This window comes from Acartia tonsa, chromosome 5 (assembly GCF_053477335.1).
Source record: "Acartia tonsa isolate MP-2025a chromosome 5, ASM5347733v1, whole genome shotgun sequence".
NCBI classification, from domain to species: domain Eukaryota; kingdom Metazoa; phylum Arthropoda; class Copepoda; order Calanoida; family Acartiidae; genus Acartia; species Acartia tonsa.
Window position 1 is genome coordinate 32,093,930 of NC_137264.1, and position 23,589 is coordinate 32,117,518.

The following is a 23,589-nucleotide window of genomic DNA, read 5'->3' on the forward strand; positions in this document are numbered from 1 at the left end:
CTAGAAACATTACGCATTTTTTTAACAGGATAAATATGTGCTAAAATTTGGATATTGTTATAATTTGCAAAGTTTGAGTTAGACATTCATATAGACATGGCAAATTCTCGTGGAATTTTATGCATTTTATTATTTGTTCAATTATATCACACAATTGTTGAGTGTAATGCAAATAAGTTATAAATAACTAGCGGCTTCGTCCCTAGCCTCTAGGGGCTTCGCCCTATATAGTTTTGGGAAGTCAACCCTCCTTAATAGAAATATTCAAAAAAATATTCTTTGTTTAATTACTCTGTGATAAAATTAAACCCAGGTTGTGCGCTTTATGCAGAAAAATTATAATTTGTACAAATTAAACCCAGGTTGTTTGCCGTATACAAAAAAATTTCAATTCGTAAAAAATTAGACCTAGGTTGTTCGCATACACAAAAATTAAAATTAAAAAAAATATATTTTGATTTTTTTTTTGGGGGGGGGATTCATGGGGGCTTTGCCCCATGTTGCAGTGGGGTTCCCCCACCCCAATTACTGGTTTTTGTTAAAAAAAATAAAAAAAAATAAAAATTTGGAAGTGGGGATTTTTTTATTTTTGGGGGGGATGGAGTGTCCCACCTCCCAAGAAAATAGCTTAAAACCACCAGAGGACCAGTAGGTATATTCCCAGAAGGGTAGAGCCCAATTTGACCAGCAGTTACTGAGATTTTACAAAAAATGTAAAAAAAAAAATTTTGTGGGTTGGATTTTTTTTATTTTTGGGGGGGTTGGGGGTGTCTCACCCCCCAAGAAAATAGCCTAAAACCACCACAGGACCAGTAGGTATATTCCCTGAAGAGTAGAATCCGATCGGTTCAGTGGTTACCGAGATCTTAAGGGACAGACAGACAGACGGACAGACGGTCAGACGGACAGACGGACAGACAGACATCATTCTACTTTGTATTATAGATTGACATTAATCTTTCTATTTAATTCAAATGCTAAGCACATTTTAGTCGCTTAAATTAGGCTTTTTTCCAATTAAACAATGAATTTAAAAAAAGATTAAAACATGTTGTTTAAATCTAAGGTTACATTAGTAGAACTATTGATGATAAATTAATTCACCCCATTATGATTAACAAAACCTCACCCTTTTTTGATAAAACTAGAGTGGAAGGTTTTATTAAGTTTAACTTTGTAGCCTTTGTTATATAAAAATCTTTCCACCCTTCAAGGCAAAATGAGAGAAAAAAATATTGTTTTGGGAAAATTTATTGTTCATCTTTTTTCATACCAGAATCTAATGATTAAACTTTGATTAATATTTTTTGAAAATCTTCAACCATTTGTAAAATTTAGTTTAATAACCTTTTTTTCTAACTTTGGGACACCCTGTATTATGTTTTCTCATGGAAACTGAAAAATGAATGAATGATATTTATATGTAACCATAAATAAAATATAAACTCAACAGGCTTTTTTCACAATATATTACACGTTTTACACAATAAATTGTATTAGACCCAACTGATTTTAAACTGGTTTTAAAAATTATTGTCAAAAAGATTTTTTGTAGCAAAGCTTTCATGTAATTTGAGTTGGTACGTACGTCAGTAACGGATATCTCTTATGGATAATTTAGTTATGAAGCGTAGAAATCCAATAAATCGTTACCAAAAAGTCAGTATGTCCAACATGTAGATTTTAAAATATTAACAAGTTTCTAAATTATCTTTTGTCATCTAAATGGAAAAATGATTCCTAATAAAACAAGGCGAACATTTGCGCTTTAAACCACAGTGTTCATGTTTTTGTGCTCCTTTAATTATGGATGTGGCCAAGTACACTCTATAGCTATAACTCTAAACCACTTATTTTTAAAACATAAATATTATCTATATATAGACAATGATAAGTACGCATTAATGAATGAATAACAAGTCTCTTGGTGTACAAGGTTTTAATTGATAGGCAAATGTCAAAACTAAACCAAAAATAAACATTTTTTGCTCTATAAGGCATTAATATTTAAATTGTAAAATGAGGCACTATGTTGTATTGAAATCTAACAACAAAAGAAAACTCAAATATTGATAATAAAAGAAGCCTATTTTTAGAATTTTTGGACCGTGGAAAGAAACCGAGGGTTTCGTCGTATTTTCACAATAGCTTTTGATAGGTTAGGTAAATGTTCATGATTGCCCTGCACAGTTATGAATTAGGCCTTACAGGGGTAGAGCCCCAACAATGGCTAGAAATATGTGAAAAGCTACTTTGAAAATACGACGAAACATGCTACTTCGTTTTCTTTCCATGATCCGAATGTTTGAATTCAAATCTACAAATAATATACTGCCTTAAGGAGATGATTTAATCCAAATTATATAATTCAAGTCTACTTATTGATGAATGTAAAAAAAAGTTTCTGACTTCTTTATATTAAACTTTTAACAAGCTTTAAACAATAAAAAAAAACAGCAAAGCCATTGCTCCTTAAATAATGAGTAAAATGGTGGGAGGGAGGAGATATTGAACTGTAAATTACATTTGTACCCAAACATTATTACCTAGTTACTCCTTGGCTTGAAAACTTTGGGTACTTATATACACTTTAGATTGGTAGGTTGCAAACGAGTAGTGTTCAATCATTTCCATCAATAATTGTAATCTACGGAAGGGGTAAATTTTGTTTATTGTCTTATCCCTTAAGATCCCTGGTAAAATGAGTAAATTGTTTTGTTATTTACGCAAATGCATATAAGTACAAGTAAATAATCACTTACAACTGGGTAGGTAATTCATTAATATTTTACACAGAAAAAGGTTCTTTAGCTCAAAATTTTCCAATGTTACATTAAAATAAAGATAACAACATAAAAAAAATGAATATCTAAGAAAAGAAGGAAGGACAAACGAACAATAAATTATGTAGAGTGTCAGAACTTAAGAAGCAGAACATTAATTTCTGAGTCTTTCTGTGTGTAGCTTAGGATCTCGCTAACCGCTCGACCGATATGGTTCTCCTCTACTATGTATCTTCTTAGAGGTCAAGGGATGGTTTATATCTGTTTTTGGGGAGGGCACTTCCACCCGCCACGGCGTATTACCACCCGAAAAAAATCCACCACGAAAAAGAGTTCACTTCGCTTAATGAATTGAAGTAAATGGCCTTTTGAGTGTTTTGACATTATCATTATATAATTATATTAATTATCATATTAACTTAATTTGGCATTTCATAATTATTAAAAGCGAAGCTTTTCTATTATTAGTGTCGGTCCGTCCGTCCGTCCGTCCGTCCGTCCGTCCGTCAAGCTCTGAAACAGTAGGACAAACGAACATTAACACTTGTAGAGTATCAGAACTGAATAATCAGAATATAGATGTTTAAAATAGAAACAAATTGTCAGTGAATTTGTTGAAAAACTGCTTAAATACAGGATATTGTATTCCAAAAATCAGATCAATCGGATAATTTATCATTTAAAAATTTGTTGCTAAAAAAAGTAAAAAATCAACATGTTTAAAACGGACATTCTTGAAACGATTATAGAGTTGCTACGCTTTCTAAGTCATACCTAACTACTAGAGGAATCACCATGCAAAGTTTGGAATCGATAGGACAATTCTAACCTGTTTAAATTAACGAAAAGAGCTAATTGTTTGTGACGGACGGATGATAAAATTATCCGATTGATCTGATTTTTGGAATACTGATTCCTAGGACAACAAAGTACAATGTTATAAGCGAAGCATCTTTATAATCAAGTCCTAAAAATGTAAGTATGTCCTTTCTGTATTTAAGCAGTTTTTCAACAAATTCACTTACAATTTGTTTCTATTTGATACATCTATATTCTGATTATTCAGTTCTGATACTCTACAAGTGTTAATGTTCGTTTGTCCTACCGTTTCAGAGCTTAGCTTTTATGGATGTTGTCATCCTTGTTTTTCTTATGTTTTACAAATAGTTTCTTTATATTTTTTCTATGAATAAATGTAATTAAAATAAAAGATAATTATGTTGCTTAACAATAACAAGATAACAAGCAACAGAAAAATTTTAGATTTTAATTTGCTGAGTTTGATTTTTTGCCGTTTTTATTTAAAAATCCAGGATATTAAATTTTATTGCTTAACAATAACAAGATAACAAGCAACAGAAAAATTTTAGATTTTAATTTGCTAAGTTTGATTTTTGCCGTTTTTATTTAAAAATCCAGGATATTAAATTTAGTTTTTTAGCTCATGAAAATTTAAACAATTTCTGTGTATTTTGGCGATTTTCCTCATACAGGATTACTTTATAGTTAGATTAGGTTATATAAATCAAGGATCGGCATCCGCGCGTCAGCCGCGTGCAAGCCTCGGTAAAATAATCATATAATAACTTTGAATTCAGTTGGATGTCTGAAATTGTTCTTAAACAGACAATCCATCTTTTCGAATATTTTTGTTGTCAAACTAGTGGTTTAAGACGCGGTTACCGAGCCCTGATATAATTAATAATTAGAAAAGGCTTGCAGACATAGTAGCCTGCCTGTAGGGATATGGTGGCCACAGGGTTAGAGCGCCCTCTTAATAGATAAACAAAGCAAGGACGTGCAAGCTTTGTTATTTGGGGTGGGGGGGTAAAAAAATTTCAAGAAGGGGGGGGGGGGGTGGCGCAATTTTTTTTTACAACCCCCCCCCCCCCCTTGGACGTCCTTGAAGCAACGTAACACTTTTTTTTACACTTCTTTCTCTATGAATTTTTAGTCAAAATATGCTTAAAGTGAAAGAATAATACAAAATCTATTGTCCTATCCCAAATAATAATTGAAATAATAGTGAGAATCACGAACGAAGATAAGTGTTCCTAATGGTATTTTCTTATGTCAGGCTTATGTAAGCTTTTAGTTAAGTATCCCTATGAAGTTTCTAAGTTATTGTTAAGTATTCCTAAATGTAGTAATGTTAAGTAAGACTTAGGGAAGCTTTAAGGTACCTTATGAAGTTTACTAGGGGTTCCTATTTTGTTCTTAGTTACATTAAGTTAGGTCAAGAAAAATCAGGTTTGATACACGAGTACCTTTTTGGTTATGTCTTAAAACAGCCAATTGTTTTTCTAACTAAAGATTTTAAAAAAATATTTCTACCTTTTTTAAGTTTTTGAGCACGGTTCCTTGTAAATTCTGCCACATACATCCTATCTGTGTTATACATAATAGCAATTAACCATCTAAGGCCTCTTTAAAGATATTTTTTTATTTTCATAATTATAAAGAATGGTCACTTCAAAATATTTTTTATAGGGTGATTTTTTTAGTAGAAAATATGGTAAATTAACCTCCCCAATATATATAAAAAACACAAATCATATTCAAATATTGGAAATGGGCAGGTGTGCTAAACATTTGCAAATTATTTTTTTTCGTTAAAATGAATGAACAACAAAATAGATGTAATTATTTGATTCTACATTTAAAGAGCTATAATTCAAATTTTATTACAATGAGTACACTTTTAGTTATTTATAATGTTTCTTTTTTTCTATTTATGTAGACGAAAAAAACTTTCCTCTAATTAAGACTTATCTTTCATATTTTTTAATTTTATTTTTTAATTATTTAATTAGGGTTACATAAAATTACTTAGGTATACTTAACATATAAAAGGTATCTTATCTAGTTAAGTCAGGTAGAAAGCAAGTACAAATTCTCATTCAATCCAGGGAGGGAGGGATCATTGGGCTTTCTAAAATATTACATTAGTCCCCAAATTTGTATTATAACGTTTTCTTATTCAATAGCTTAATAACTTTTTGGACTTTTTTTCGAAATTTAATTGGTATGTTCATTAATCTTAATATCCAGCCGTTTCAACCACTAATTGTACAGTACAAGGACATCCAAGCCTTTTTTATATGGGGGGGAGGTAGATCAAAATTCAAAAATTTTGCCTAGGCATCCCAAAATTCAATTTGGGCGGGGTATCAATTTATCTACTATTGTCTTATCCCTTTAGATCCCTGATTTCATCTACATTTAACTGATTGATATATTCATTTGTGTTCCTTCAGATGCGCTAAAATCCGTATACTAAAGTAGCAGGATGTTTGTTTGTCTGTGTGTCTGTCTGTGTGTCTGTACCAAAGGATCTCGCTAAACGCTGAACCGATCGGGTTCTCCTTAATATGTAGATTCTAATGGTTTCTGGGAAGGTTTATGACTATTTTGGGAGAGGGTACAACCAACCTCCCAAGAGAAATGACAAAAAATCGAAATATTTAAAATATATGGGAGACTTCATTGTAACATAAAGAGAATTATCGTAAAATAAAGAAGTAATGTAGAGACTTTAACAAATAAAAACATCTAAAGTGCCACTAGAGGCCTCTAGGGGCGTAGCTGCTATTTTAAAAATAAAGTAAAAGTGAAGGTAAATACAATGGTCATAAAAAAGAGATATAATCAAGGATGTTTAAAATATCTTGCTAGCTTCTGGAATGAATAGGTTTCTTTTCATGGAAGCTTCTTATATGCCATTAGTTATATTTAAAAAAAAGGAAACTTATTCTTGCTTTAAAAAACTTTTAAAGATACTAAAAACTGTTTTCATGCGTAGTTCTTAGTCCAGTCCTACACACACAGACAGACATACACCATATCTTTTGGCTACCCCTCTAAAGATATTAGATTTATATGAATTGCTTCAAAATGTTTTGTACAGGATGATTTTTAAAAGCGAGGCTTTTCTATAATTAGGGTCGGTCCGTCCAAGATAGATAGCTTTTATTTGTTAATTTAGGCATGTTAGAATTGTCCTATTGATTTCAAACTTTGCATGATGATTCCTGTAGTAGTTAGGTACGATTTAGAAAGCATAGCAACTCTATAATCATCACCAGAATGTCCGTACGTCCATTTTAAACATGTTGATTTTTCTACTTTTTTAACAACAATTTTTTATGTGATCTAATTATCCCTTTGATCTGCTTTTTGGTATATTGATTCCTGGGACAACAAAGAACAATATTATAAGCAAAGCAACTCTATCAAGTCCTTAAAATGTAAGTATGTCCATAAACATTATTCTGTATCAAGCAGTTTTTCCACAAATTTACTTACAATTTTGCTTCGACTCGTATACATTTATATTCTGATTATTCAGTTCTGACACTATACAAGTGTTAATGTTTGTGATTTTTTCAAATTAATTTCGTTATTGGTATAAGCTGGTAATAAATAGCCCATTGTCCCCTCTTTCTCTATTAAAATAAACATGTGATGTTTTATTAGCAATTTTCTTAGCACAGTAAAAAATGTTTTCAGTGTTCTCTTTTCCCTAAATCAACACTTCATAATAGATAGGCGAAGCATTGCCGTAAAAAAATGTAATCAAAAATAAGTCATTTAAAGCTGTCATTCAAGATTTGAAGAAATAAAGGAACACCAATAAAGATATTATCAAGTAAGAATTATTAAAAGGTATAATCTAGATACATACTCCCAAATTCAGCCAATAGGAATACAGGGGAGGATCAATCTACCATATATTGGTTAGAAAGTAAACAAAATTTGGTTAGAAAGAGCAATTATCCTTTGATATCATTCGCAAAATGAATCATCTGTAAATAGTCTTTCATAGGATAAGCCTTTGCTTTGGTCATATGGTTAAAAAATTTCTTCCCTCGCATGATTTAAAGCATATATGACATAACATATATAAGAAGTCATCTTTAAATAGTTAACTTTCTTGGGATAAAGTTACCTCTTTGGATATTTCTTATTAAGTTTCACAACTTATTGGGCCCGATTTACCATCTAGATCTACTATATCTATTGGTTCATTATACTATACTTTTGTACTTTCTTGGTAGAATATTTTTTTAAAGGTTATCATTTAAAACAGCTAACTGTTCTTTTAGCTAAAAAATCATAAAAATTATATAGCTTTCATTAGTTTTTAAGTAGTTTTTATTCAAGTCCTGTCTGTGTTATACTTAATAGCTACAACCCCTCTAAGCTTTAAAGTTGTTAGATTTATAAAGAAAGGTTAAAAAAAACGTTTTGTAGAGAGTGATTTCTTAGCTTGGTAAAGGCACCATGTAAAATATAGGTAAAACACATGACATATAATCAAATATTAGAAATAGGCAAGTGTTGAACCTATGATACTTTTTTGTTAAAATGTATGAACATCTATATAGATGTTAAAATTAAAATCTACAAAGAGCCACATGTTAACAAATTTTATATGTTTATTACAAAGAGTAGCTTTTAGTTCTATATGATCTATCCTTATAGTTTGTTTTTCTATTATAGTAAAATTAAAAATAATCCACACAAAGTTTTGTTGAAAAAACATCAAATTGTCATCCTAAGAAAGAATTTTATTTCTTATTATTTTTAAAATTAGTTAAGGTACCTTTTTTTTGATAAGATACCCTAGGATTTTTGATGGAGAAGTGGATCAAAAGGGATGATTCATATAAGGTAGGGGCATCGAAAATAGGGAGGGGATTAAGCTACCTTTACATAAATAGTTAGGGATTCCTAAACCTTTCTTTGCAAAGAAAGCAGGTAGAAATTAATAGGGAAGGGTGGTGGGGGGGGGGGGGGGGGGGGGTTGATAAAGGTTACTTTCAAATTTATGTAAGCTTTTTTAGTACAACTTTAAGGTAGGCTTACATTAAAGTTAGCGATGCCTAGGGGTTCTTAATTCAAAAGAAAGCAGGTAGAGGTGGGAAGAGCTTTGACATCCAATGAATAGATATATAAGATCTAGATGGTCTATCTGGCACCAAATTCTGTCATACATATAGAGGTGTAAGACAAACCCTTTTGTTTATTTGTAACTGTATAAGTTTCATTTTGATAATTTCAGCAACAAAATGTTTAGATGATATAAATTTCTGAAATGCTTTTGATTATTTAGACGTATTTGTTTCAATTCAATAATTTGGGCAACAAAATTTTTAGATGATATATTTTTTCCTGATTCTTTAGCTTTAAATACTCTAGGAAGTAGTCCTATAGCCAAAAACCTGCTAAAAAGCACTCCAATTACCATGGATGTTTCCCTTAGAGCAATAAGAAATTAACCCTTACAGATTAGGGGGGCTAAATTAGCCACCCCCCTCTAGTTTTTTCAATGCCACTTGCCTTCATTACATCATGACTTTTTAAGTTTAGTAATTATACATTTTTATATAAGCCGGTGCTTTTATTAAGTAGTAGATGTAAAATTTTTCATAGAATTCAGTTATGCAATTTTTAAAATAATTAAGTTTGTTTTTTTAAAATTAAGTTGATCTTAAGGTACCAAAACGCAACAAATAAAAGGAAGAAAATGGGCATTATGAACAAAAATAGTAAGATCTTTAATTTGACACCTTACTTTTTGAATTTTGTCAGGTAATTATTGAAAAAATAGATTTTTTTAAACCCACGAGAATAAAAACTTTGAACTTAATTTTATCATTACACAGGTATAAAAAATATGGGTTCATATATACCTTTAGAATCAGAAAAATATTACGAATCCATCATAAGCAAAATTGAAAAAAAGTAAAAAAAATAAAAATGGCCTAATATATTATTTTGTACAAGCAACACTTTCTTCATCCCCTCTTTACCCCCTCTTTACCCCCTTCCCATTTTTATTCTCAAAATAAGAATTAAGATGGTTGCCTGTATAATATAACATAATATTTTTATATAATTCCTTTTATTGTAGTTTATATACTATAGTGTAAACTTTTTATTTCAATTTTGCTTAGAATGGATTTGTAATATTTTTCTCATTCTAACAGTATATATAACGCCTATTTCTTATGCCTGGGTAATGATAAAATTAAGTTTAAAGTTTTTATTCTTGTGGGTTTAAAAAAATCGATTTTTTCAATAATTACCTGACAGAATTTAAAAAGTAAGGTGTCAAATTAAAGATTTTACCATTTTTGTTCATAATGGCCATTTTCTTTCTTTTTTTTGTTGCATTTTAGTACCTTAAAATTGACTTAATTTTTTTTAAAAAAACTTACATTACTTTAAAAATAAGAGGTCTACAAAAAAACCGATTGCATATCTGAATTCTATGGAAAAATTTACATCTACTACTTACTAAAAGCACCGGCTAGCTATAAAAATAAAAGTAAATACACCTTCTTTGGTGCCACCTAACCGACTTTGACCGGATGCCATGACCGACACAGGCTAGATATCCTTATAAGATCAACTCTTGCCGACATATAATTACTAAACTTAAAAAGTCATGAAGTCACAACTCTCTATCTTACCTACAAAAAAATGACATTGAAAAAAATAGAGGGGGGGGGGGTCAATATGACCCCCCCCCCTGATCTGTAAGGGTTGATAGATAATTATACTTCTTAATATGAGAGTGTTGACAAAAAGTTACTGCTGTATATCTTGAATAGGAGATGAGATAATCATATTCTCTACATTTTTGTCTTTGAAGGACAAACTGACCGATAGACAAACATTTGGATCTAAAGAGTAGCTTCACTACTAAAAATTATTTACCCCTTCATCAAATGTTGGTAAAGATTTTATTGTGAGGGTAATAAAAAAAAATTTTTTTCAAAGCATTTTTAGGAAGATAAACAACCATCCCTCCCCCCCCCCTTCCCCACATATTTTGACGTCCTCACTTTTGTACAAAAATCTCCACAATTTTTAACCAATAATATGGCCGAATTATTGCTACATTGTTTTCCTATTGGCTGCATTAGAAAATGTGTATCTAAATGTCCTATATCTATTCAATTAAGGCAGGTTCCTAAAATCTAAAATTTTAAAAATAACAATACTAATAAGATTGGGAACATAAATGTAATTACATAACAAATTTAATTGAGAGAATGCAACCTTGTACTTCTCTTTTTAAAAGCGAAGCTTTTCTATAATAAGGGTAAGTCCGTCCATCTGTATCTGATAGCTCATATTATTAATTTAGGCATATAAGAATTATCCTATCAATTTCAAATAATGTTTCCTGTAATAGTTAGATACGATTTAGCAACTCTATAATCGTTATCCAAATGCCCACATGTTAATTTTAAACATACTGATTTTTAAAACTTTTTTTATAAAAACTTTAATTATTTAGTTATCTTATTCATCTTGATCTTATATTTGAAATAATGATTCCTAAAAAATGTGTGTATGTCATTATCCTGCATTTAATCAATTTTACATTATAATTGTTTACAAATTTAGAGCTTCGCTTTTATTGATGTTGTCATTCTTGTTTAGCAACTCTCTAATAAGAAAGGAAAAATGCAAAGAGTACATCCAATAGACAAATTCATGCAAATAGATTGTTAATTTTTTTCTGTTGTAGTAAAGTTAAATTTAATCTACAATATGTTTTGTTAAAAAAATGTATCAAATTGTCTAGCTAAGAAAGAATTTCATTCATTATTATTTAAATAAAATAAGGAAAGCCTTATTTATTCTTAGGGTATCCTATCTTTTACAGAAAAGATAGGAAGAGTTTTTATAAATCAGCTAAACAAATGTTATCTTTAAAGTATTAAAAACAAGATTAAGGGAGAAAAGAAATAAAATGCTATCTTTAAAGTAGCAAAAACTAGATTAAGATTAATGGGAAAAAAGGAAAAAAAACGTAAGATACAAATGTACAGCCTCAATCATGATAACTTTTAAACCCAAAATGAAGAACACTAAGGGGGGGGAGGTGGGGGGAGGATTGGCCTAGTGAGTGTTAACACAAAATTAAGGTACACTTATTCGGGGGAATCGGTTGAAAAGGGTAGATATAAACAATTGGGGGGAAAAGAGAAGCAGTAAGTAAAGTAAAAGAGAGATGGGAAAAATACATTGGTGGTGGTCCAGCCTTATAATGTCATGAGGAAAACTAATAAGAGTTAAGACAACATCTTTTCCAATATCATTTTTAAGCATATTTTCATTTAATGTTGAAATTAAAATGAAGATAAAAGATAAAATAAATTGTTTTCAAATCAATCAGAACCTTTTCTATTAAAAGCAATTGAACCAAAATGGCTTTCTCAAATATTAAATTTCCCCTAAATGTTTCAGATGGACAGACATAAATTCATATTATATAGTAACTTTGCTAATAAAAATCTTTTAAATCCACGATATTAGTAGAAAAAGGTTTAAAGTATTTTTTTAACAATTTAATATCAAAATTTTATAACAAAAGTTAATTAATCTTCTTTAAATTCTTTTAGTTTGGAAAGAGGTGCAACAACAATATGGTTTAGCACAGCAAAAATGGCCAGGCCTACTGATTTTGTCCATTCTTAAATTCCCTTGATTCCCCTCTTTTACTTTTTTCTCTTTGCCTTTATGAACTTTTAATCATACAAAGAGTTCATTTCTACAATTCTATTCTTACAAATAATGCAAAGAGAACTGTAATTTATTTATGAAATACTTTTTTTTTAAATCCACGTTATTTTACATAAACAAATACATAAAGGATAAGTTAAGAAAGATTTTAAAATATTCCTATTTTTTATTGCAAGTTGATGTAAAAAAAAAGGTTTAATACAGGCTTATGTACACTTGTTTATGAGAGGTTTATGTAAGGCTAAAGTATGCCTATCAAAATCTTTACTTAAGCTTGACATTACTAAATTTAAGGGTAGCCTATCTCCCCCAAACTAAAGTAAAGCTTAAGATACCCTTATTTTTAAAGGGTCCCTAATAAACCGTTTGTGATTAGCTCTTATGAATGTCGATTTGTTTCTACCAATCATGGTACTCAAAGTTTTGAATCCAGCAAAGAGATCTTGAGTCCCATTGTTTAAAGTCTAGTACCAGCTTTCAAATCATAAAAATTAAGGGTGTAAATTTTATCATATTTCCTAGATTTTTTAAACTTAATTCTCTACTATTGAACAAAGTCATCTTTTTTTATATTAATTTTATTATTTTTATAGGTTGTAGTACAAGTAATAACAAATATACTCAACTATCTACTCATATCAAATGGTTTTTCAGGCAAGAATATACTTAATTTCTAATTTAAAGAAAATCGTAAAAATGTATGTACATCCATAAAAAAAAAGTTGGAATAATTGAAGCTACATTATTCGATTACAAGCTCTGTCTTTTCTATTTACAAGTTCTGTCTTTTCCCATACATATATAGGGCATTCTTAAGAATATTTAAAAAACATTTTTTTTAAATGCGCTAAAAATTTCCTGTTTAAATATATTAAAGTTCATTTTTTTAGATTGGCCTGTTGTATCATCAACTAAGAATAGTACATCAATCAAATTAAACCATCACAATCACAATTTAAATAAGATCATTTCATTAGGCCAACCACATCAGATGGGTCCAACAGCTTATGTAAATCAGCTGTTACCACCTGACCAATCAGAATATAGCGATTCACATCAGCTGATATCATCTAGCCAATCACATAAGAGGATTCTGCAAACTGACCAATTACAGAATAAAGTACATACTGGCCAATCACAGCAGCATATATACGCTGACAAGTCACAGCATCAATTGCAAACTGGCCAATCAAATCCTTCAAATCCTTCAAATTCTCAAAGCTTCTCAATAGGCTCACTGATGGGCAGTAGAAACCACATAACAACGCCAAAAAATGTGCATACAGAAACATTTATAGGTCATAATCACCACCAAACTAGAAACACTGAAAGAGATATTTCTACAAACCAATATAAATCTAATGGTGAAGATACAGAACATTTTACTAGACGGATGTTACCACAGTTCCAACAGCTGCCAAGAACAGGAGCCCAGGAAAGATTTCACCTGTCCAGTTTTATCAGTAATTATCAGACAACATCCAGAACTGAGAATACAGGAACTGCAACAAAGGCAAATGATTTGAAAACCCAAACAACAACTAATCAACAACAGTACAGAGACCCTAATTTTTACAACTACTTTATCTCTGATCAGGTAAACTTTAATTTTCTTATAATCTATAAAAATTTCTATTATCTTCTTAATAATTGAATTAAGCCACGATTTCCTAAACACAAAACATATTTTTTAGGCAAGCCAACCACAGACCTTCTCCTACACATCACAGCTGGCCCGCCCCTCACCAACCACAACAGTTCTTGGCAACTTCAACAGCTTTGTGAACAAGCAACAGCTGCAGCCTGCTCTTGACGTCACACAGTCACATGATGTTAAAAAACCAGATTTTAGCTACTTGTTGGGGTCTATTCTAGAAAATCAGCCAACTAACAGAGATAGTAGAATAGATACAGGTTAGAACTACAATTACAAAATATTTTTTAGCAAAGCATCTACTCTGTAAGTTTCTTCGAATTTTAAAGAGAAAATAAAAATTATTTTTACTATTCATAAAAAAGGTCTTCAATCACTGTACTAGATGTCAAAATTAGTCTTTAAAAAGTTCTTTCCAAAAAATAATCTATTTTATCAAATCATTAATTTTTCTAATAAAGAGGAATGTCAGAAATCAAACATCATTTATTTCATGCCTGTGTAACTTTTGTAAATGCAGAAATATAATGAAAAATTTCATGAATACAGTAAAATAGATATAGACATTCATATGCTTTTCATTAATCTTTGCCAGTTTAATAATGAATCTTTGATACTAGGTCTGTTTTAAAAAAAATTATGATACTTTCTTTTTGATTAAAAAATGACCCAACCTGCCTTGAACTAAATAGAGACTGCACAAAAGGCTCAGATATACAGTGTGTTTTTTTATGAGAACTTTTTAGAAAGCAATTTTACCCCACTTATAGTTATCAGAATTTAGTGATTAATGGCTTATTTTCTTCGTTTTTTATAACCATTTATAGAACATCAAAAAAATATTCCTGTTTTTATTAAAAAAGTACAGTAAAATCAAAATTTCAAAACCTAGGTGTAAACATCTAAAAATGGTTTTAGCGCATTTTTCTCATGCTCAAATCTACTACCCTTTGCAAGAATGGCTGCAAAACGCTTCAAAGTTGAGATACAGAGTTAAGAATTGATACAGATACTTTAGGGGACATGTTCTAGAACATATTAAAGTTTGAAGGCCATATCTCAACAAGGGAGGGAGTACTGGCCCCCCAAAGTCGACTACTGAAAATCCAATTTTTCTTGCAAAGGGTAGAAGATTTCAGCTAAAGAAAAATGCGCTAAAACGATTTTTAGATGTTGACTCCTAGGTTTTGAATTTTTTATTTTACTGTACTTTTTTAATAAAAACTGAAATATTTTTTTATGTTCTATAAATGGTTATAAAAAACGAAGAAAATAAGCTGTTAATCATTAAATTCTGATAACTATAAGTGGGGTAAAAATGCTTTTAAAAAAGTTCTCATAAAAAAAACACACTGTATTATCTGTTTTTTTATAAAATCCTAATAAAGACACACATCAAATTAATTTATGTAATGTTATATTTTATTTCAGGCCAAACAGAATCAATTCCAGAATTGTCAGATGAAGTGGAAAGTGATGGTAATGATATAACTACTGACACAAGTAATACCAATGAACTAAGCACAGCTAAAGTGAAGGAGACCCAGGAAAAAGTCAACAAACTTGCTTTAGGTAATTTTATTTGTTTACAAGAAAACTAATTATTATTATTTTTGTTGTTAACATCCTTCATTTCAGAGTACAATTAAATATACATACATATCTAATGATATTTGTTTCAGATGGACGTGTAAAAATAAGTCTTGCAGATCTGGATTTATTCCGACAACAGGTTCTAAAACAATATCAAAATAATCAGCTTATTGTTAGCGACACAACGGAATCTAACAGTAATAATCAAACACCAGATAATCAGTCAATTTCTGCAAGTAATATTTTCTCATCATTAAGCAATTCTAGACATCCATCCAACAATTCTGGTACCCCTGTATTTTCCTCCTATATACCTGGATTTTCTTCTGGCCATTCAGTCAGTAATCCTGAATTTTCTGGAAATAATGCTGGGTATAAACCAACTATACCTGGCCTTTCATCAAACCAAGCTGAATATCCTGATGGACCACTTGGATTTCCTCAAACGCAATCAGGACACAATAATGTTTTACCTGGATTTAACCAAAACCTTCCAGAAGAAAACCAACCCATAGGAACTGGCAACTATATAACCACTAATAATGATGACACTAGAGGCTATATAAAAGATAATGATTATCAAAAAGAAGTAACAGATAGAAATGAATTATTTCATTCATTTGATGACCTCCTCAACAATGACTTTGAAGAGTATAATGAGTTGGATGATGAGGGAGAAAATTTACCAGATAACACATTGGAGTATGATAACAATAATGATTTAAGTGGGATTCTTAATGATTCTCCTGAAACAACAGAATCTACATTTACAAATTTTTTCTTAAACCTTTTTCAATATGGACTGAATTCTGTACCTGAAGTAAAAGACAATGGAGACATAACTACAACTGAACAAAACAACAATGTAAAAGAACAAGATTTACTAGAATCCAAGTCCCAGGATGAGAGATCAAATTTACCTCTTGGCAGCTTCTCAAACTGGTTGTCCAACTCTCAAAGTTTAAATTCAGAACCAGAAAGCTTACAGCCAACTCCTGCTTATAGGCTCCCAGATTTTTTTGATACAGGGCCAAATAATCCTAGCTCTCAAAGAGGAGCTTTAAGTTTGCCAGCAGACTCTATGAATAGGCTGCCAAGTTTTTTAACTTCACAGAGGAACAATCACAATGTACAATCAGGCTCTTCACAACATAAGACAATATCACAAAGTAAGCTACCATTATTTTTGAATTCACAAAGTAATCCTTCAAACAGACAACAGAATCCTTCAAATATTCATGCAGCAAATGAAAGAGGAACAGATAACATTAAAATACATTCTTCTATGGGGACACGATTAGATTTTAAAGAAAACTTCAGAGGTGCTCAGCCTCTTATAGGTTTTCTTAATCATCAAGTAATTCCTACAACTGGAACAAATAAACAGAAAAAGAGTAAACTTAATTTATTTCAAAGTTATTTTCCAAATAGACCAATTTTTTCACATAATAATAATAAAATAAAAGACAATTATTTGCATAATAATCTAGTCAGATTTAGTGGACTAAAAAGATTTTTAAATAACTCATCTAGAAAGGAAACATGATTCTATAAAAATAAAAGAACCTATTGCGTGATCTCAACTTATAAGAATAAGTTAAAAGTTTTAATATGTGATTTATTATCAAGTTTTATACTGTGGTATCTAGTGGTATGAAGTTTATACTGAAATAGTTGTAATATTGATAACAATATAAACCAAAAAATTTCAATTCAAAGCTTTTTTATTGTAATTATGTATTCAAATGTTTTATCTCACTCCCCCTTGGGGTTCTTTCTCATAATAAACAAAACTAATATTTTTATTCATTAAATCTCTATAAATATTTGTAAAAATTCAAATGTACTTAAAGAATTTATTATTAAATATGTGTGATTAAAGTAATATTATTTTTATATATGATATTATTTATATTTGACTCAGTATAATGTATTGAAAGTTTATTTAACCAACTAAAATAGTTAATTATTTCACAAATGACAATTTAAATCCAACTAAATGAGCATATTACTAGTGCAATAAAGTATTTTCCTATTTAAATTATAATGTTTTTATTAAATCTTTAATGTGTATTAATGGTAATAGTAGATATTTTTTGCAATAGTAAAAAGAAAAAAAAAAACAGAAAAATGTAAACATTTTAGAAATAAATCATGTAGTTTTTTTAACTTTGTAATAAAATTCTTTGCTATTTATTATGTAATTAAAAGGACTGATTTACATACAATAGATATTTTAACATCTCAAAAATATGCTGGCAACTTTAGTTATCAAAAATTAAATTTAAAACAAAATGTTGTTTAGATTATTTCAAATACTAAATTCACCTATATTGCATTACAAACTTATGTAAATAACAGCAAGCCTTATTTTTATTTTAGTAATAAAATTTATATATATTTGTGTGAATCTATTTGTAAGATAATGTATAAGATAACTATTGTCATAGAGAAAAATAAATTTTCATAGTTAAATTAGTGTTGAGGTAAAACTTATTGATTAAAAAGGATGACAACATTCATAAGTAGCGAAACTGAGAAAATATACATTCCAATTTAAACAACCCCTAAATTTGTAGTAAGAATAAACCTTTTCTATCCCCAAGGGAGACTTAACAAATATTTTCTTTGGAGATTCTTAAAATTTTGATTTTAAATCTGCCAGGTAACTAGAGGAAAGGAAAAAAAATCTTGAAATCTCTTTTTCAGAAAAGTATTTGTTTATATAAGAACATTATTTTTAAAACTATAGGATGCAATTGTATTCAGACGACATTTAATTTTTTTTCAAAGCATAGTGTTTTGGTTGAACCCTGTGTATTTTTTCCACTTATGCATAACCTCTTCAGGAGACCCTAGTTTCTAACCCTGCGAGGTACACCCTGCTGGGCTACCCAGTTCCAAATGTAACCTAATCTAACACGACCTTTGTAATAACCTACAAATTAAAACGCAAACCACCACCCACCCCCCTTTAAAAAAAAATATTTGGGGGCGGGGGGATGTCAGAGGGCATGGTACATTGTGTGAAAGCACTTACCTAGGTTGTCATGGAGTTATATAGCAATGCATTGGTCAAATTTTCATGAACACATTCAATTCAATGTTCATACAAAATTACTAAAACATTACCCCTTTTTTGTCAAAATAAAGAGTACAAAAGTAAAATTTTGATGAACAAACAAACAAACAAACAAAGACCTAAAGTTTATAAAAATCCATTTCCTGAAAACGAAAAGTGGTTTATTATTAAAAGCGAAGCTTTTCTATAATTATTAAAAGCGAAGCTTTTCTATAATTAGGGTCGGTCCGTCCGTCCGTCCGTCCGTAACGGATAGGTTTTTTCGTTAATTTAGGCATGTTAGAATTCTCCTATGGATTTCAAACTTTGCATGGTGATTCCTGTAGTAGTTAGGTACGATTCAGAAAGCGTAGCAACTCTATAATCATTACCAAAATGTCCGTACGTCCATTCGATCGATCTGATTTTTTGTATACTGATTCCTGGGACATCAAAGTACAATATTATAAGCGAAGAAACTCTACAATTAAGTCCTAAAAATGTAAGTATGTCCATAAACATTATTCTGTATTAAGCAGTTTTTCAACAAATTTACTTATGATTTTGCATCGACTCTTATGCATTTATATTCTGATTATTCAGTTCTGACATTATACAAGTGTTAATGTCCGTTTGTCCTACAGTTTCAGTGCTTCGCTTTTATGGATGTTGTCATCTTTGGTTTTTTTGGTTTTAAAGCATACGAATGGAACCTTTTCATCCCAAAATGGCACTATATATATATATATCATTAAAGAGATTAATCAAGTGTAGGTTATATGTCCGTGGATATTAAAATCTCGTAAACGGCAATATATGCTTATGGAATGAAGGTGCAAATTGCACCGCGATAATCTAACGAAACTTTAAAGAAAATCCTAGATGCGGACAATAGACATAATATATCGAGATGTTCCATTTGACCCCAATATTCGTGGAACTTGGAAAAGAATTTTTAGCAGACAAAACCCTTTGTTTATTTTTTGTTATATACGATATACATTCAAGCTATAGTAATTAGCGAAATTTATCGACGATATAATTTTTAGAAAACTAACTTTGTCCTAAGAAATTCAACTATTCTTAATTAACTTATTATATTTCTTGTCATATGCTTCACATTATACAAAGGAAGAATTTTTTACACAAAATAATTAAACCAAAAAAAGCTTTATCCTAAGATATGCGGAAATTTGTAGCTTGCTCATAATGCAAACGGAATGAAAAAATATGCCCGTACAAACCTAATCTGTAAATTGTTTGACTAAGCCTAAAATGTGTTAAAATTGTCTCAAAAATGATCCATGTGACGTATTAAAAATAAGGGATTATCTATCTCCTTTTCAGGGGTTTTCTTTCCCACTTCTCCTCTCATCTCCCTCCTTTTATTACGTCACGTGGCTTATTTTTGACACAATTTTAACACAATTTGGGCTCTGTCAAATGTTTCAACCAATGACATAGCTGGAATGTACCTCCACTGTTATTCTATTTGCAGGTTTAGAGTGTCAGGTTATTTCCATTATGCGGACCTAATGAACATTAATTTTTTATATTTTGTGAGAAATCCTGGTTAAATGTGTGCCCAAATTTTATGCTTTTCAATGGGGCTATAGCACTTACACATCCAGCAAATTTACAGTTGATGTATTTTTGGCAAAATGTTTTCTTCTTTTTTCTAATGCCATAAATACATCCAACACTGGCAAAAATACATCCAATATTTTAATACATATGTCAAAAATACATCTGACACTGGCATTTACACATCCATACTTTTTCAATTATATGTCATAAATACATCCAACACTGGCAAATATACATCTAGATTAATTTATAAGAATATTTGTTTACAATTGATTAGGTTTTGTACAGTATGTATAGGTTTTTAATTTTTGTCCTATTTTAGTTACTCTCCCCCTATTTACTTCCCTTTTACTCAAGATGCTCCCTACAAAACATCAATACATTTGCACAGGTGGTCAAATTATTGTGGATAAAACCACTCAAGTACATTCCCTGCTATTTAATTTTTAGGATTTTTGGGAAACATACAAAAGGTTTTAATCTTTTCCACCAATAAATATTTAATTATTTTCAATTGATTTATGTTTAAAAGTTTATTTATGTTTATTTTAAATATCTACTACACCCTTCTTTCCTTTTTAGTTATAACTACAAGATCAACAACTTCGAGCTATATTGAAGTATTGTTCTTTATTAGGTTTAGCTTAAAGCATTTTAAGATTTAAATTTATCAAGTTATGCTTTACTACATTATAAGTTCTTAGTTTCATTAAATTACAATTCAGTTAAATAACTAAAGATGAAATAACAGATTTCATTGTTTCAATAAATAAAAAAACAAACATTTGATAAAATAAATCTTAATTAAAATGTTGTAGATATGACTAAGCCTTGTAAATTTTCTAGAAATATTCTAAAATAATAGGGTTGTGAGATTTGGGTAGGGTAAGGTTTAAGAAAGGGATAAATAGTTTGGAAAACAAAAAAAATTATTATTTTTAGAAGAATATATAATATATTAAAATATAACTCTGCAGTGTATTTTAAACACAAGGAGTAATATTCATTGAATGTACATTATGCTTTTAAATAAGCAGACCTATATAGCTGTTGTTTAAATTGAGTTTATCCTATATTCCTGCTTATTTTGATTAGATTCAAAATGATGTGCGTTTTGAATGAGTCTTAATACATCCATTTCCCAATTACTCCCTCCAATATTTTCTCCTATCCCCAATTTTTCTATAAATTCAAACTATCTTAATTTAGAATCTACTCTTTAGTTTACAACTTTATCCATCTTTGTACATGGTTTATTTACTGGTTGATTTATTAACTATTTATTTGTATTTAAAAAAGATACCATAAAGAACATGTCCTTATAAAAAAAGACAACCTGACATATATAATAATTTAAATCTTTATAGTGCTTTTTATTTTAACCTGACAAATATATTATAACTCAAATAATATACAAGTTGTTTTCTTATTATTTTAAATAAAATTTCTATGGATGTATAAATGCCAGTGTTGGATGTATTTATGACATATAATTGAAAAATTATGGATGTGTAAATGCCAGTGTCAGATGTATTTTTGACATATGTATAAAAATATTGGATGTATTTTTGCCAGTGTTGGATGTATTTATGTCATGAGAATCGATTTTACTGTCATTTATACAGTAAAAATTCAGTTTGTCATAAATACATCCATTGCACTGGCGAAAACACATCCACTGTAAATTTGCTGGATGTGTAAATGGCAGTCCCCCTTTTCAATCATTAATTATTAATGGCTTTCTTTTCAATGCTGTATCTAAATCAATACCACGAATGAAACCAAATCGCAAATCAAATAGGTTATTATTGGTGGCATGGGTTAAATTTTTGGCGCTTTTTAAAAATTACCCCCGTTAGCACTGCTAACCACCTCCCTTTCTTATTTTGAAAAAATGAATTAATGGGTTGGTAGATTTTTGTTTGTTTGTTTGATTCTTTAGGTCAGGTTAGGGTTGGTTATATTGGGTACTTGGTATCTCTGCAGATATAGTCCCGGCAGGGTTTGCCAACCCCCCCCCCCGCAGGAGTTAGGTATTGGAAAAATTCCCCAACTCCATTATTTTCAATTTATTGTAAAAAAAAGGTGATCTCGGCCCTGGGGGTTATCAAAGCTTAACCGTGCACTTTGTGTAAGAGCACTAAAATATAGGCAGTTTATTTAACAGCCTTAAAGAAGATAAATTTTAGATAAGTTTCGCCCATCTTCTAGTTTTAACAGATTGATATCTTTTTGAAGTTTAATATTAATTTTAATGCAAAAATATTTAGTATAAAAGTTGTATTTGGTTACATGGATAGGCGAGGTTATTTATTCATTTGTGAATTAGCCTGTCATCTATTGATTAATCAAATATGCCCAAAAGCGTAGGTTGAAACAAAAAAAAGAAAGTTTTAACCAAAAGTTTCTTTCCAACCGTCAAACAATGATTCTATTTCAAAGTTTTTTTAGTGTTATGCATTACAGTTCCTCTTTCCTTTCTTTTTATTAAAAAGTATTTCAAATAATATCTTGTTGAAAAAAAAAGAATTTATTATTAATATTCATTTTTACACTTCCTGGATATTCAAATAGATTATTAATATTTGATGTAACTTCATTTCCAGCATGGCTTTAAAAAAATATATCCGGTGAATTAGAACCAGGTCTCAGCCATAATGAACATCAATGTATAGCATCGAATTACAGACAGTTTTCGAAGAATATTAAACTAAAATCATCAAATTAATATTAGTTTTGTTAACCCGTTCCTTTGGCCAGGCGGAGGGGTCTAACAAAACTGGTTTTAATCTTTTACTTTTTCATTTAAAATTACACAGAAAGCTGTAAATAAATAAATGTTCTTAAACTTAATATTCTTAAATTCATACTATTGAAATAAGTGAATAACCTTTTTAATTTTGATTAAAAAAATCTTTTACTGTCAATGAGATTTCGTGTCAATATGAGCAGTAACATTTTGGCTTTTTATTTATTTTGCTATCTTTATAAATGTATCTAAGATTGCATATAATTGTCTCAGAATGTCTGTCTGTCCGAAGTAGTTGTAATCAGTTATGGTTGACTGATTTTTTTTATGAACTGCTCGAATCACCCAATGATGCTATACAAATTACCCCTATTGTAGATTTCTATTAGTTGTTGAAACGTTAGGGCACTCAAATTAATGAACCAACCAATTAAAATTAAATAAAAAAGTTCCCAAAGTTGTTAAGCCAATGAATAAGAAGACATCATTATTAAACTTTAGGGACTAGTGTTATAAACTCCCGAGTACTCCCTCCCCGACTTATTACTCGTTCATTCGGTCTGTCTGTAACTGTCTTGGAGCCAATTGGCATTTTCCAGATGTTAAAATACATGGATAG

The 23,589-nt window shown here is 29.9% G+C and overlaps 3 protein-coding genes across 3 annotated transcripts in view; 2 read left to right on the plus strand and 1 right to left on the minus strand.

The window, feature by feature from the left end:
- The window catches only part of RpS23 (ribosomal protein S23), a 245,661-nt gene that overhangs the window by 97,059 nt on the left and 125,013 nt on the right, over window positions 1-23,589 (minus strand). The window lies entirely within an intron of this gene.
- LOC145319301 (uncharacterized) overlaps window positions 1-23,589 on the plus strand; it is an 82,428-nt gene that overhangs the window by 53,648 nt on the left and 5,191 nt on the right. The window lies entirely within an intron of this gene.
- LOC145320109 (uncharacterized) lies at window positions 13,318-18,048 on the plus strand. Its single transcript, XM_080162550.1, has 4 exons — window positions 13,318-13,923; window positions 14,021-14,240; window positions 15,412-15,552; window positions 15,663-18,048. Exons 1-4 carry the CDS (start codon window positions 13,318-13,320, stop codon window positions 17,117-17,119), a joined length of 2,424 nt encoding a protein of 807 aa, XP_080018676.1. The 3' UTR covers window positions 17,120-18,048.

What these genes read in the sequence shown, in the direction of transcription:
- LOC145320109 (XM_080162550.1), top strand. Translation starts at nt 13,318, where the DNA reads ATGGGTCCAACAGCTTATGTAAATCAGCTGTTACCACCTGACCAATCA. An exon ending in ACTACTTTATCTCTGATCAG is followed by an intron (nt 13,924 to 14,020) that starts GTAAACTTTAAT and finishes CATATTTTTTAG; the next exon opens with GCAAGCCAACCACAGACCTT. An exon ending in AGTCAACAAACTTGCTTTAG is followed by an intron (nt 15,553 to 15,662) that starts GTAATTTTATTT and finishes TATTTGTTTCAG; the next exon opens with ATGGACGTGTAAAAATAAGT.